Raw genomic sequence first — 15,000 nt, forward strand, 5'->3', positions numbered from 1 at the left:
TGCCTGAGGCTTTGTCTGTGCAAAGGTCTGGTCACTGTAACCATCTGCCGGGGGGTAGACTGGAGATTGAAGCTGCCCTCGCTCAATTAACTCTCTCGCACAGCCAAGAAAAACACTGCAGTGTACCCACACACACACACACACACACACACACACACACACACACACACACACCGTCTGTTATTCACTTCCGTAGTCACACATGTAGCACACACTTTCACAAATAAATGAACACTATGCAAACACATTCAACCCAGGCTAAACACGCAGTGGCGTGTAAACAGTTGACACATAAATGTTCTGCTGCTGGTTGATGGAACATTAATCTCATGCATGATGAGATGAGTTGCTCTTCTTTACGCTCTGGGAGTCACAGTGACTCCACAGAAGAGTGACTGACTGATGCCATGTGTCCGTGTCCCTTCACAGGTCCGTATCGACGGGCTGACGGGTCACATCCAGTTCAATGAGAAAGGCCGCAGGACCAACTACACTGTCAGCGTTATGGAACTGGCCCCCTCTGGACCCAAGAAGGTGAGTCTGCTGTCTGGGCTGTGAGGTGACGGAAACAGACTTCAGGTCACAAGAAGGTCACCGTCTCAATTCCTTGAATTGGCTTTGATCACCTGGGTGGGGAAAGTCTTGTATATTCATCAATATCGCTGTTTCCCTACTTTAAGGTTGTGCCCTGTTTGTTTCAGGTGGGCTACTGGAATGAAGATGAGAAGTATGTGAGCACAGCGGCCATGAGAGGCAGCAATGACACATATGGACTCCAGAACAGGACCTATATCGTCACCACTATTCTGGTGAGTGAAGGTGGCCGCACACTAGCAGATAATCGGGGCATTAAATGACCCTCCCGAGTATAGGGCGCGCTGCGTCTAGATGGGGGGGCGAATCTCGGGCATAAATGTCGTCTAGTTTGAGGGTTCAAAGATCCAATCTTAACCCTGCCCAGTTGCTCGGAGGACGGTCGGGCAACTCTGACTATTTTAGAAAGTTCTATATTTATCTGGACGCAAGGGTCCCGGGGGACTGTTGATGTCTGACCATAGTATCTCTCTCTCTCTCTCTCTTACACACAGGCACACACAGGCACACTTTTCATACCATTTGTCTGTCCATCAGGCGATATCATGAATCCTGTGATTGGGAATTAAAAGTCAACAGGTGCGGAAGGGAGCGGGTTTGTTTTATATCAAACAGAAACAGCAGAAATAAACGCTACCAGTCACAGACTGGGAACAGCTAGGTCTCGCTTTGCTCTAACAAGTCAAAGTACATGCCCATTTACTACAGAAGCCTGATCTACAAGCCCTACAACATGGCGCGGATGGGACACGTTGTGGTCTTGGAGGTCTTATATGTTCTGCGTGCTACCCAGTAGCCTATACTAATCATAAATCAGTGTGCGTGCGTGTTGCCCTCCTATGTAACGACTAGAGACTGAGGGAGATAAAAAGAGAGAAACAGAGAAAGCGAGAGTGGCACAGATATTATTTTAAAGTGATATGAGTTATTTCACGCTGAATAGATTGAAGCCTGTGAAATCACAGATTACATGGACTTTCTAACTTCCCAGAGATTGACAAGGATCAGCATGTTTCTATTGTCTATACTTCGGAGTCCAGATACCAATGATAATGAACATTTTTGAAGTGGATACAGCCTGTACGTCCTGGTTCTGCCTCAGGGTATATACAGTATGTATGTAGGTGGTACTGTACAGTATGTTGTAGATTCTAGGTCATTGGTTCTCAAAGTGGATTCCAGGCAGGGACTCTGTGAGTTCCTTTAGGGGGGTCTAAATTGACCCATAAAAGACTGTAACTCGGACAGTGTACAAATGGATCGAAATGAATGACGGGTCCATTTGGTGTCAGAGTTAAAGGTCTTATGACATAACATTTTCATTTTGTTATATTCTTAGGCTTTTTTCATAATTCCTGAATACAATTACACCAAAAAAACCTGACCTTTCATCATTCAGTGGTTTCTCTGTAATCTGTAGTTTTTTGAATAATAAGGCTCAGAAAGGTGAATTAATTTGTCTCTGGACGTACCGGTACGCATCATCATCCAGGGGAGGATGTGGTTGTAGGGGAGGGTGTTTCACCTTTGCTGTTACTTTACATTGTGTTTGCATCGGTCCAATGCACCATTTACCATTCATCACTTTGGTTGTTGCGTTCAATGAACTCACTTTTCTGAGCCTAGTAATTTAAAAAACTACAGATTACAGAAAAACCACTGAATGTTGAAGGTTCAGTTTTTTGTGTGTAATTGTGGTCTGAAAACAACTCAAAATAAAAAATTATTACATTTGATGTCAAGACCTGTAACTCTTTTACCGCTTCTAACGTTAACGCTCGTCCCAATTCTGAACGCGTTCTTTTACCTTGTTTGATGACTGTAAGCTGATGAGGGGTCGCGCGGGTGTGTACAGTAAAAATATCTCCCGTAATGCTGCTTTCAAATCTCTACCACTCGTAAACATCAACGATATCCAATTCACTTCCTGGCTGTTCTCTGTGGACCTGATCTAGATTATGCATTTCTATGCTCTGAACGATGGAAAGAGGGGAGGGCCATTTCACATCCATTATTTGCATAAGGCTGCCCTCTGCCGCCAGCTTGGCTAAAGTACACATCCAATGAAACAAACATCGTTGGGAAATAATCAATAGATCTTTTTCTATAACATCGCAAAGGTAAGCTGCTTTTTGCTGGCACCAGCCCCAATAAATAAATAATAAATCTGTCAGTAAAACTGTTAAGGGGAGACCTTGAAATTTGAAAGTTTGGGAAACACTGTTCTAGGTGCATACATGTATGTAGGTGGTAATGAAGGCTGATGGAGAGATAGAGCTGTGGTCTGACGACCCCTGCGGAGACAGAATGGTCTCAAATCACCACAAATGCACAAAACACGCAGAGTAAATGTGGCAAATTTCCCCCCCACACACACACACACTTTTCTCTTTTTAATTTAGAGTCGCCAATAGTTTTTTTTTACCCCAGTTTTGTCGTCATGCCAATGAGCTCCTCCCCATACATTTCAGTGTTCCCACTGCTGTTGTGACCTACTTTGCTAGCATAGTAAAATATTTAAATATTAAAAATACCCAGTAAAAATCAGTGTGCACTGTGCAGTATACAATCATGTTTCTACACATAGATCCCAATTTCCATTTTTTTCATTATTCTTTCGTGTGTCTACCAGATTCTTTTCATACACAGTCAGACATGTACTCTACATGCATGGGTGGATCTGTGCGTGCGTGCGTGCGTGTGTGTGTGTGTGTGTGTGTGTGTGTGTGTGTGTGTGTGTGTGTGTGTCAGGTGGGCTTATATCTACCACGTTGTCAGTGAGATTCTGTAACTGCGAGCATGCATGTTTGTGCCTATTTGTGGTTGCGTGTGTGTGTGTGCGCACGCGCGTGCATGTCTGTCATATGGTTGAGTTACCAGCGGTCTCAGTGGAGCAGTTAGAGGTCAGCAAGAGAATAATGAGTGCACATTGTATGCCATGCCGTGCGTGCGCCATGCGTGTGTGTGCGTGTATGTGACCTTTCTCTCCACTGTATCCCCGGGTTCATGTTTCTCTGCCAGGTGACCCATAGCAGCCGTGTGTAACCATGATTACCTTCCTCTCAACCGTAACCCACAGGAGGGCTGCTCATCTTTACACCATCATGAAATATGGACGTAGGATTTGCTGTGCTCACTGTGGCCTTAGCTTTGTGTAACTCTGTCAACTGTAACGACCTGAGGGAACTGGGGCCTCCCTGGTTCCATGGTGGACAATTCAAAACTGACCTGCTTCAATCCCACTTCCAGTGCAGCTTTCACTTCTTGGCTGCTTGCCTGTGATTTATCTGTTGACTGTTGGAACATCGAACTATTCTGAGAGAACAATGGGTGTGTGGAGAGAGAGAGAGAGAGAGAGAGAGAGAGAGAGAGAGAGAGAGAGAGAGAGAGAGAGAGAGAGAGAGAGAGAGAGAGAGAGAGAGAGAGAGAGAGAGAGAGAGAGAGAGAGAGAGAGAGAATGCCCCAGGTTTCATGTCAGGATGTCCTATCAAGTGTGTGTGTGTGTGTGTCTGTGTGTGTGCGCGCGCGCGCGTGTGTGTGTGTGTGTGTGTGTGTGTGTGTGTGTGTGTGTGTGTGTGTGTGTGTGTGTGTGTGTGTGTGTGTGTGTGTGTGTGTGTGTGTGTGTGTGTGTGTGTGTGTGTGTGTGTGTGTGTGTGCGTGGTTGCCTGCCTGATGCCTGCTCATAATGAGCAGATTTAAGCACCCTTTGTTGCTGAATAGCGTACTGTATACTTGCCAGGCACAAAGGTATAATGACATCTAGTAATTTTATACTGTATAATTATCTCTTCTGTCAGTTCACATTCATGCTCACCAAGTTACTGCTATTATTTATATATTTTCTGTTAGAAGCCTGAAAAGGGAGAAAAAAGGAGCCTTGATGGCATCATGCATTAAACACATGCTGAATGCCATCATGTTCTGTAAGTTCATGCAACTTAACCACATAATTAAAATGTACTGATCACTATAAATCTGTCACTGACTTTATTGCATCATAACTTCACCCTGCTGCTCAAAACTGGTTAATACCCATCAGGAGATATTGCATATTAAATGTCAGCATTTTATCAGCTCAATGAAATTAAGGGCCAAGTACTGTGCAGTAATGTTATACTGTATATGTGGCGCATTATGACTGGTCAAGCAATTTCAGTATTACAATGCAACACTTTACAACCAAGCAGATGGTGCTTACAAATAATCCATTTTTTGGCAAGAGAGTTAGACTGTCAGGTCGACACTCTATGAGCCTGTTTTGACAACACATGGCGCAAGGTGTGGAGCGCATATGCAATTTGTGTTGTGCTTGTGTCTGCGGCAATTTCACTAATTGTGTGATGCTGTGCGCAAAAACATGAGTGTGCAGCGCCACTACTGAGTGGTGTTAAGCTTTTGAATTAGTCTTGGATCTGTTTAGGGCGTTACATTAATTAAACCAACTGGAGTGTCTATTCCCATTCCCTTTAAGAGAAGCTGTGCTTCAGCTAGGAGCAGTTGTTATTTAGGGAGTGCATGGTGCACACTAATGTGTTGTTTATTTTAGGTTGTTGGAATACTGATGGTTGAATCTAGGTTACAGTGTGTAATTTAATTATGTTGTTACCGTGACTGCATGAGTTTGTTGTTTGAGCGTGGTATCCGCGTGGACTGTCGTGCTCTTGAGTGCGCCTGTGGGTGCGTCCTGGCATTGGTACACAGAGCGTTACGCACATCAATATGCTGCTGTGAAAAAGTGTGGGACCATCTAGCAGAACAAATATTCGATATCTTGACATATCAACTTAATAATCACTTGCTCATTCTCGGTCTGTTCTTTGTTTAAACCACTAATTCAAGCATTGGCACAAGATCCGGCTCAAACAGTCATTTTGGGAGTGAACTACTCAGCAGTTGGATTCGAAAGTTCGGCAGTAAATGTATTAATAGCGCCTCATCTGTCTGTGAAATCTGGACTTATCAACTTAATATTCACATGTACTTAGTTAGTACTAACATACTTACTTTTTAGCTGCATATAAAAGCATGACAGAGACACATTTTTGTTCATGGTTAACATAGTCTATAGAAGCAAGCAATATTTACTGTTTACACTATACAACAGACTGCTCAGTTTAACGTCTGCTAATGGAATATTAGACCTACCTACATCAAATATGTAGAGGCAATGTTGACAATTATGATGGGGATGTGTATTATATATGGATGCATCCATTTCTTACACCTTTTCTTATCCTTCCCTCTTGCAGGAGTCCCCATATGTGATGTTGAAGAAAAACCATGAGCAGCTGGCGGGGAACGATAAGTACGAGGGCTACATTGTGGAGCTGGCCGCAGAGATAGCCAAGCATGTGGGCTACCACTACAAACTGAAGGTTGTCTCCGATGGCAAGTACGGAGCCAGAGACCCAGAAACCAAGATGTGGAACGGCATGGTGGGAGAACTGGTGTATGGGGTGAGTGAGATCACTTAATGTGTGGTTGGGCTCATGGACTCACTGTGGACATGGACATGATCCGCTGGTGAAGCTGTGGTGAAGGTTTTTCAATGGACAACTAAGATGTCTAAATAATGACTGGATTTGGTTGCTGAAATCACATTTTGGGAAGAAATATTCTTAAAATGTGATCCATGGTGGGTCAAATTATAGCTGTCAAAGCTGTTGTTTTTTAAGACAAACTAATAACGGTGTGGATTCCCTGCATGAGCAATTTGTAGTTCTGAATAGCAGGTTACTGCATCTGAAAATGCTAAGTTAAAACATTTCTTCATTAATATAGTGGAAGAATTGCTTTCCTTACATTGGGCTACAGTGATTATTCTTTTTTTTGGATATTCTAGTGTTAGACTGATGATAGGTTCTTTGTTTACTTAGATGTTTACAGTAGATGCCTATTTCTATGCATTTGATGTATTTATTACCTCGTGTTGTCCTTGCTTACTGTAAATCGCTCTGGATTAAGAGCGTCTGCTAAATGCCTAAATTGTAATTGTGTGTGTGTGTGTGTGTGTGTGTGTGTGTGTGTGTGTGTGTGTGTGTGTGTGTGTGTGTGTGTGCGTGTGCGTGTGTGTGCGTGCGTGCCTGCGTGCATGCCTGCGTGCGTGCCCTTCCCTCAGAGAGCTGATGTGGCGGTTGCTCCTCTGACCATCACTCTAGTTCGTGAACAGGTGATCGACTTCTCCAAACCCTATATGTCTTTGGGGATCTCCATCATGATCAAGAAACCCACCAAGTCCAAACCGGGGGTGTTCTCCTTCCTGGACCCGCTGGCCTATGAGATCTGGATGTGCATTGTGTTTGCCTACATCGGTGTCAGCGTGGTTCTGTTCCTGGTCAGCCGCTTCAGCCCGTACGAGTGGCACGCAGACGACTATGAGGACGGGAGCGACCCGCAGACTCCTACCCAGCCCTCGGCCTCAAATGGGGTCCAGCCGGGCCAACCGGGTTGCCAGGCAAACCCCCAGAGCCCGGAGCAGACCAACGAGTTTGGCATCTTCAACTCCCTGTGGTTTTCCCTGGGAGCATTCATGCAGCAGGGCTGTGACATCTCCCCACGGTAAGCAGATGACAAGGACACAAGGCTAGTTTATCATCGCTCAGAACTGCTTTTTCTCTGCTGCTGACTGCACTGCCAAGAGTTCAATATGTTGTTTTCTTGTCCCAGTCAGACTGTGCTTTGTTTATGGGGAGATTTACATGTTTATTGGTTGGTCCTTGTGCTGAGTTGAGATGGAAGTTTGAAGAATTGCATCATTCTCCCGCCTTCAGGTTCACCATATGGCCATTACTAGTCCTGAACTTTTATATAGAAGGTTTTTTTAAATAAAATACTTTAGTTCTGTTGACCAGATCATCCTGTAGGCATCACTGCACATCATTGTGTATATTATGAACAGAGATGTGCTTGTAATAATCAGCCATCTGCCTAGGTTGATCAATCTACATTCTACTGTACTTTTCTTCCAAACTTCTGGGTAACCTAGGGCCTGTATGTGGTAAAAGTCAGACTCTTGAAGGACTTTTGTTGAGGATCCCAGTATGGGGATGCTAGCTGTGTCTTATCACTCCCCTGGAGCTCTCTCCTGAGCTCTGCTATAGAAGCACCCTCAAAAAGGTCACCAATTAAAAAGCTCATTAATGTGTCTGAAATTAGAGTCACAGCGGGGTTGACTTTCTGGGCTTTCCAGAGGGACTTGAGAGTGGAGGGGAGAGGAGAATGTCAACATTAAAAGCCTGAGCTCTAAACCAATGGAGATAGATTGGGTTATTATGGGGAGAGAGAGAGAGAGAGAGAGAGAGAGAGAGAGAGAGAGAGAGAGAGAGAGAGAGAGAGAGAGAGCTTGTTGTCATTAAACATTATTTTGTCTATGTATTATAGATATTAATTCATGTAACAGGGCTCACAGCCAGACAGTTAATTAAATTACTATTATCCTTGTACTGAGACTGTACTGAGCCCATACTGAAACCAGTGGGCGGCAGTGGATTAGCAGAGTGGCCTCTTGGGAAACGGAAAGGTTCCCGGTTTGAACCCTGCCTCCCCCTGTGTTACAGTAAGTGCCCTTGAGCAAGACCCTGAACCCCTAACTGCTCCTGACGAGCAGGAAGATGACTTGTATGCATGAAATTCCTGGAAATATTTTGAAATTAGGAAAATGTTTTTCCAGTACTGGAAAAGTTTTGGAATTGATCAAGGATCCTGGAAGGTCCTGGAAAGAATAATGCATTGTCTTTGGTTATTGATTTTGTTAATACCTCTGAAATGACAAATTAAACATTGGCAAAATTGTCAAATATTAGAGGCAGAAATTGTGAAAATAGCAGATCTACATGCTCACAACGCCTCGCGTTGTGAGCATGTAGATCGGCTATTTTCACAATTAGAAACGTGTTATACAAAATTCCTCAACTCTTAGTGTTCGCCAGGGTGCCGGGGTCCCCAGTTAAAATATGATTATTTCGGGGATCACAGCCTGAAAAAGGTTGAGAACCACTGGCATACACTACCTGTCTTTGGGGATTGTGCAATGTGCATAGGAGTAAGCGACCTGTTATTGAGCTGAATTATTGTTACCGGTATATAGTCCTGGAAATTGGGTTAAATATTCTGGAAAAGTCTAGGAAAAGTTTTGGAAATAAATTGGTAAAAATGTGTGGGAACCCTGAGTATGGTTACATCCGCTATCGGTGTGTGAATGGGTCAATATAATGCACATTGTAAAGAACATCTGCTATGTAGCACATATTTGAGATGATATAGTAGGCTACATTCACCATAAAATGCACCAATTACATTTTTGTCAAAGGAATTATATTTGAGATTTTATTATTATTTATCTTATGTGATAAAATGTTGCTTGTCCGAATTACAGGTACAGTGAAAAGGTTTACTTAAAAGGCTTATGTCTCTCTCCCCTTCACTGTCTTGCCACTGAGCAAGGCATCAATGGGACTTGGTTAAATAAAAGAAAAATAAATACAGAGTGTGTGTGTGTGTGTGTGTGTGTGTGTGTGTGTGTGTGTGTGTGTGTGTGTGTGTGTGCGCGCGTGTGCGCGTGTGTGTGTGTGTGTGTGTGTGTGTGGGGGGGGGGGGGGTGCAGGTGAATATGAGTGTTTTGAGTGGTCAGAAGACTAGGAAAGGAAAGCATTGAATTCAATCCACTTCTTTACCTTCTACATAGAGTAGAGTAGGTAGCTGTTTACACCTTTTTTTCCTCCCAATTTAGTAATTATGCCAAATACCCTCCCCGCACATTGCCACTGCCAATTGTGTTGTCGGCTGCACCACAATGGGTTCAATCCCCTTGGAGTTGGACAGGTACTTTTCCCCTGCACCACCCGAGCACCTAATCCATTTACAGTTCCATTTAACTTATACAACTTTTGCTTTGTGACATTTCTATAAAAATCTATCTATCTTACACAACTGTCTTACTTGTTTTTTCTATGTTCAGTAGTACTGGATTGTAGTGACTGTAGCCTTGTCCATAATGGCCTTCAACTGACATTTGCCATGTTCTGCCTGGAGACAGCACTGCATGTCTTTCCTGGGAAGATAAGGACTATTATACTCAAGTTCTGTTCTTTTCAAGATATGCCGATCTGCCAAAACGCCCCGGTACACCTTCCAGAAAGAGTCTCCTGGCAGGTTCACACCAATGATCCCTTCTCTATGGTTTCCCAACGTGTGTATGTTTTTCCATCGCTCATTTTATGTGTGTGCGTGCATGCAAGTGATACCTTGCTGGGTGGACTCAGCAGTGACGGCACACATGGCCTTATCTTGACTGGAGCCATCTATAGCTACATGTTTAAAGGAGCCACAAATACATTGTATGTTGGTGGTGGTGGTGGTGCTGATAGCCCATGGGGCTGCACTGTAGTTTACAGCATACAGGAGACAGTGAAAGGCTGTGTCCGAAATTCCATTTGTATCATGTTTTTTGGTTATTTGGTATGCCAAATTAGCATGTGAGACTTTTTGTGTGTCTGAACGTTTTGTAGTACTATTATGTATCTGATATGCATACTACTTCAAACCTACGGAGTCTGCTCTAACTGTACTGTTGGCAATGGGATTATATAATGGATAACTGAGTACTTGAACTATTTCACTCAACACTGTTGCTCTCACCAATGTGGCTACCTGTAAGGACTCTATATGCCCTATGGTTGAATGTATATGTCCACGTATCCATGGTAACAGAAAGTGTTCCATTTTCCATCACTTTCAGGAAGACTTCTGACAGATTCTCCTTATCAGTAGCAGACAGTTCTGCCCTGTCACATAGAGTTTGCCCATGGGGTATAATGGAAACAGTGCCAACCGCACAGCTCTAATGTTGATCAGTATTTGGGCCACCTGGGTGAATTCTTTGTCGGTGACTATATGGAATGGCAGCATGTCGACACAGTCGTTCACAAACTTTTTTCTGGATTTAACATCCAGTTACGGTATATATTTTTGCTGTCTCGACGGTCATACCGGTAGGAGCTTAAGGTGTTTGTCTGACATTGCTGGCTTGTTCTCCCTTTAGCACACACATGATGTACAATGTTTGATGTTCTGTGTATCATACACATTAACAGCGTCGCTGTACTTGACTCGTCGGCAGGATTAACAACTTCACTAAATCACTCCCACACACCAAACCTTTATTACCCCTTTTGTCTCCATTGTTGTTAAAATTGCGAGCCCAGGCACAATGTGAGACTAGCAGGTGGCTATTTCGTGCCTGATGAAAAATGACATCACCTTAAAATACCACATGCAGAAATGTCATGCTTTCATGATTGATTTAATTATTTTCTGCAATGTGCAGATAGATATCCAGTGCATACAGTATACAGGTACATAGATATCCACGGATATAACTGAAATCTGCTCATATCTAGTGGACAGCAACTTCTGATGTAACTTAAATTATCCTTCAATTAAACACATCTAGTATTAAGTTATTTGTTGAAACCAAGGACATGTCCTAAACTACTTATAACGTACACCACGATATGAAATGGGAATGTGTAGTATGTCTGCTGGGGCCACCACATGGGGAACTTCTGAGTGGTTTGATACCTCGTGACGAGATTCATATATCCAAAATGAAAGATACATCTGTGTGAATGCACTCAAAGGCGAGTACGTGATTTCAGATGCAGCCTACTGTATGTCAAGCTGTAGTTTACCCTGTATGTATACTGTGTGTGTGTGTGTGTGTGTGTGTGTGTGTGTGTGTGTGTGTGTGTGTGTGTGTGTGTGTGTGTGTGCACGCGTGCGTGCGTGCGTGCGTGCGTGCTTGCGTGCGTGCGTGCGTGTGCGTGTGTGTGTGTGTGTGCCTACGACCGTACGTGCATGCTGGGAGTTGACTGAGAAAAAAACTAGTTACAATATCGTCGTTGTCGGGTGGAAACCTTCTACAAGCACTCAGCGCCTCGCACCGCGAGGCGCTGTGTGCTTGTAGATCTGCTGTTTTCACTACTTTTGTGCGATGGCCTTGTATGATGAAGCAGGGCTTTGCTTTGTGAAAAAACATACACATTTTAAACTTGGAGATACAAGGTTTCTGCCCGATATGCTGCTTTTGATTGTAGCCTCAGGAGGTAATCAAACTGAGATGTGTCGCTACAGTTACCACCGCTTCAAAAAAAGCCTTGGCAAAGCGTGGTGCGCCTGTAGAACATGCGTGGGCAAATGGGCGATCATGTACGGTATGATTAACAGGAAAACAAATTGATTCAAGCTAATGCTGAGCTCTCGCTATATGTTTATTTGAATAATGGAGTGACCTTGAATGATATGTTTAATTATAATGAAATACTGCTTTCATCAGAATTTTTCATTGCCCCACATAAGGAAGGAAATGGTTAATCATGGTAGTCCACTCCACACATCTGGCTTGATCTAATTTGCTGACTGGGCCGACTATAATGACCAGGATAGGGACGCCAAGTGGAATGTGGTTGAGACTGGTACCGGTATGTGACTAAGTAATGCATTTGATCCTTTGAATGACAGGTTCTTTCTTTCCATTTCCTGAAAAGTAATGTTTTTGTAAATGTAAATTGTGTAAATGTGTTTAACAATGCACATGCACAGAAGAAAGAGCATGATCAAATAATGAAGAAGACAACTACCATGCAAATCTGAGAAAAATTAAATCCAATAAGGAAAAAAAGTGTAATACTAAATGTATTAAAACAGAAGATTTATTGGAATGTAAAGAGTATGGTAACTGGTGTGGTCTCACATAATAAAATAAAATAAAAACATGCGTGTTTAGGGTTAGGAATTGTATTGAAAAAAAGCCGAACTTGTTCGGTATAGGCACAAAAAGGGTTAAAACTGAAGATTTATTGGAATGTAAAGAGTATGGTAACTGGTGTGGTCTCACATAATAAAATAAAATAAAAACATGCGTGTTTAGGGTTAGGAGGAGCGTTGTGGTTTTGTGTCACATTGGGTTTGTGACTGAGAGAACAGAATGTTCTCGAGAGGTGCATTGAGCAGTCTGTCAGCATCTCCATTTAGTCTCAAGACATAACACCAAGGAACACGCTGAAACAACCACTTTGTCCTGGATTCATCAGCACACAATTTCCCTGTGTGTGTGTGTGTGTGCGTGCGTGTGCGCGTGCGTGTGTGTGTGTGTGTGTGTGTGTGTGTGTGTGTGTGTGTGTGTGTGTGTGTGTGTGTGTGTGTGTGTGTGTGTGTTTTGTTTGCTGTTCTCCTCTAAATGTCAGAAGCATCACTCAGGTCCTCTCATAAGCCATTCTGTCTTCTCACTGCATCGCTCCACCTGTCCTCATTTACTGTCCTTGTCCTTTTTGCCTCTCTCTCTTTCTCTCTCTCTCTCTCTCTCTCTCTCTCTCTCTCTCTCTCTCTCTCTCTCTCTCTCTCTCTCTCTCTCTCTCTCTCTCTCTCTCTCTCCCCCTCTCTGCCACCCCCCCTCTCTCTGAATGTATTTCTGGATGAATTGATCGTGTGCCATTTCATCTCATTGTGATTGCATATCCTGTCTCTCTGTCCTTCATTTGTGTGTTAACCTTCCACACCTCTTAGTGGGGCATGGATAATACTCGTGCACACATACACACACAGGCACATACTGTATGAATGCGTGGAGAATGAAAGAACCAAAGTGGAGAAAAATAATACATGTGACATTATACGAGCATTGAGAAATGCCATGGGTGGCTCACCTCAGGTTGCCATATTACAGCAGATACATTATTCATTATTGAATGATTCTGACCGTCAGGCTGAGAAATTGCTGTTGTGAAAGGTAGACTGTAAATGACACAGTTGATTTATTTCAGCCCAGCAGCATGGAACCGAAGACGCGCGCGCACACGCACACGCACACACGCACGCGCGCACACACACACACACACACACACACACACACACACACACACACACACACACATGCGTGTTTTACTAAACTTGTAATACTAAACTTGTGAGGACATCAACATTTTATGGTGGTGATTTTATATAAGTAGGCCTACTGTAAAGCCCTTTGCACACAGGACAGTTGCGTTTTTTTCGTTTGCGGCATTAATAAAACGCATTGGATTTGGTGTGCAAGGCTGTGCGGAATCGGCGCTGCGGATCCAAAAAGGAGTCATAAAAGGAGTGATGAGTTTTTTACCGCATGCGACAAGACGCACAAATCGAACTGGGTTCGATCGAGAAAAAAACGCACGGCGGCAGCCACTCGTCGCACGGCTAATTCGGAGCCGGTGTGCATGAGGTCATAGAGAATCATTGTTTTCTTTTCAAAAAATTATATTGTCCGTTTTATCCGTGCGGTTAAACGCGCCTGTGTGCAAAGGGCTTAAGTATCACTAATTTTCATAATCTGTGATTTCATGAATTATTAATTCTTTATTTTCCATTTTAACCCTACCCCTGAAGCAGAAAATGGCCCATCTGCAAACTTGCAACGTGTTGTGAGCTTGTAGATTGCCTCCATGTGCCTAACTCCCCAACTTTAAACCTTGCCCCTAAATGCCTAATCCTAACCCCAATTTAAACCTCAATATTTTCCTAATATTTTCCAAAATCTAAAAATTTTTTTAATGATAAAAAAAATTAAATTTCTTGTGCGGACAACGAAAATTTTCCTCACATTTGTGTCCTCAATTTCTGAAATTCTACCGGTATCGGTATGTGAAAGAATGTAATGTACTGTAAGGTGCTTTGGAAAAAAGAGGCTATATAAATGCACCATTTACCGTAATGTGTGTGTGTGTGTGTGTGTGTGTGTGTGTGTGTGTGTGTGTGTGTGTGTGTGTGTGTGTGTGTGTGTGTGTGTGTGTGTGTGTGTGGGTGCGCGCGTGTGTGTGTGTGTGTGGGTGCGCGCGTGTGTGTGTGTGTACATACTGTAAAATTGATTTCTATCACACATGCACTTTGTAGTGCATCTATGTTCCAGATGTTTGATTTGGTTCATTTAACCAGCCCGAGTTCTTTACTTTTTATTGTCTTAATATAAAACTGTTTCCCAGAGGGACTTGTTATAACCTTGCCTCCCAACTTCACACAAAAATAATTGGAATCTGCAGTTTCTCAAGGAAGTTTCCTCTGTGTGAGAGAGGTGTGATTATCTTTTGTAAAGCCCCCACCTGGTTATGCAATACTTGTTGTACCTGTTAACTTGTCAGAGTACTGCGGTACCCGTTACCACAGTGCTAATAACATTAGATATTACAATCAATGGGTTACTTATAAACGGGCAGTTTACAGTTTAGGCATGTAGCAGACGCTTTTAATCCAAAGCAATTTACAATAAGCAGGTAATACACATCACTATAATAAGCAAGATAATATGTCAGTACATTAACAACAATATAACAAATGCATAGGAATATCAATCTAGAAAAAACAATAACATAGGTAGAC

General features: G+C 43.0%; 1 protein-coding gene across 1 annotated transcript in view; it reads left to right on the plus strand.

The window, feature by feature from the left end:
- Positions 1 to 15,000, plus strand: part of LOC308301652 (glutamate receptor 1-like) — a gene marked incomplete at both ends in the record, with an annotated part of 73,711 nt that overhangs the window by 38,854 nt on the left and 19,857 nt on the right. The window contains 4 exons of the mRNA XM_080745715.1: positions 430 to 534; positions 702 to 809; positions 5,844 to 6,050; positions 6,713 to 7,152. Of these exons, the coding sequence (XP_080601841.1) occupies positions 430 to 534; positions 702 to 809; positions 5,844 to 6,050; positions 6,713 to 7,152 (860 nt within the window). The remainder of the gene's footprint in view (positions 1 to 429; positions 535 to 701; positions 810 to 5,843; positions 6,051 to 6,712; positions 7,153 to 15,000) is intronic.

The sequence above is a fragment of the Nannobrachium achirus genome (genome assembly GCF_963921795.1).
Source record: "Nannobrachium achirus genome assembly, chromosome: 17".
Taxonomy (NCBI): Eukaryota; Metazoa; Chordata; class Actinopteri; order Myctophiformes; family Myctophidae; genus Nannobrachium; species Nannobrachium achirus.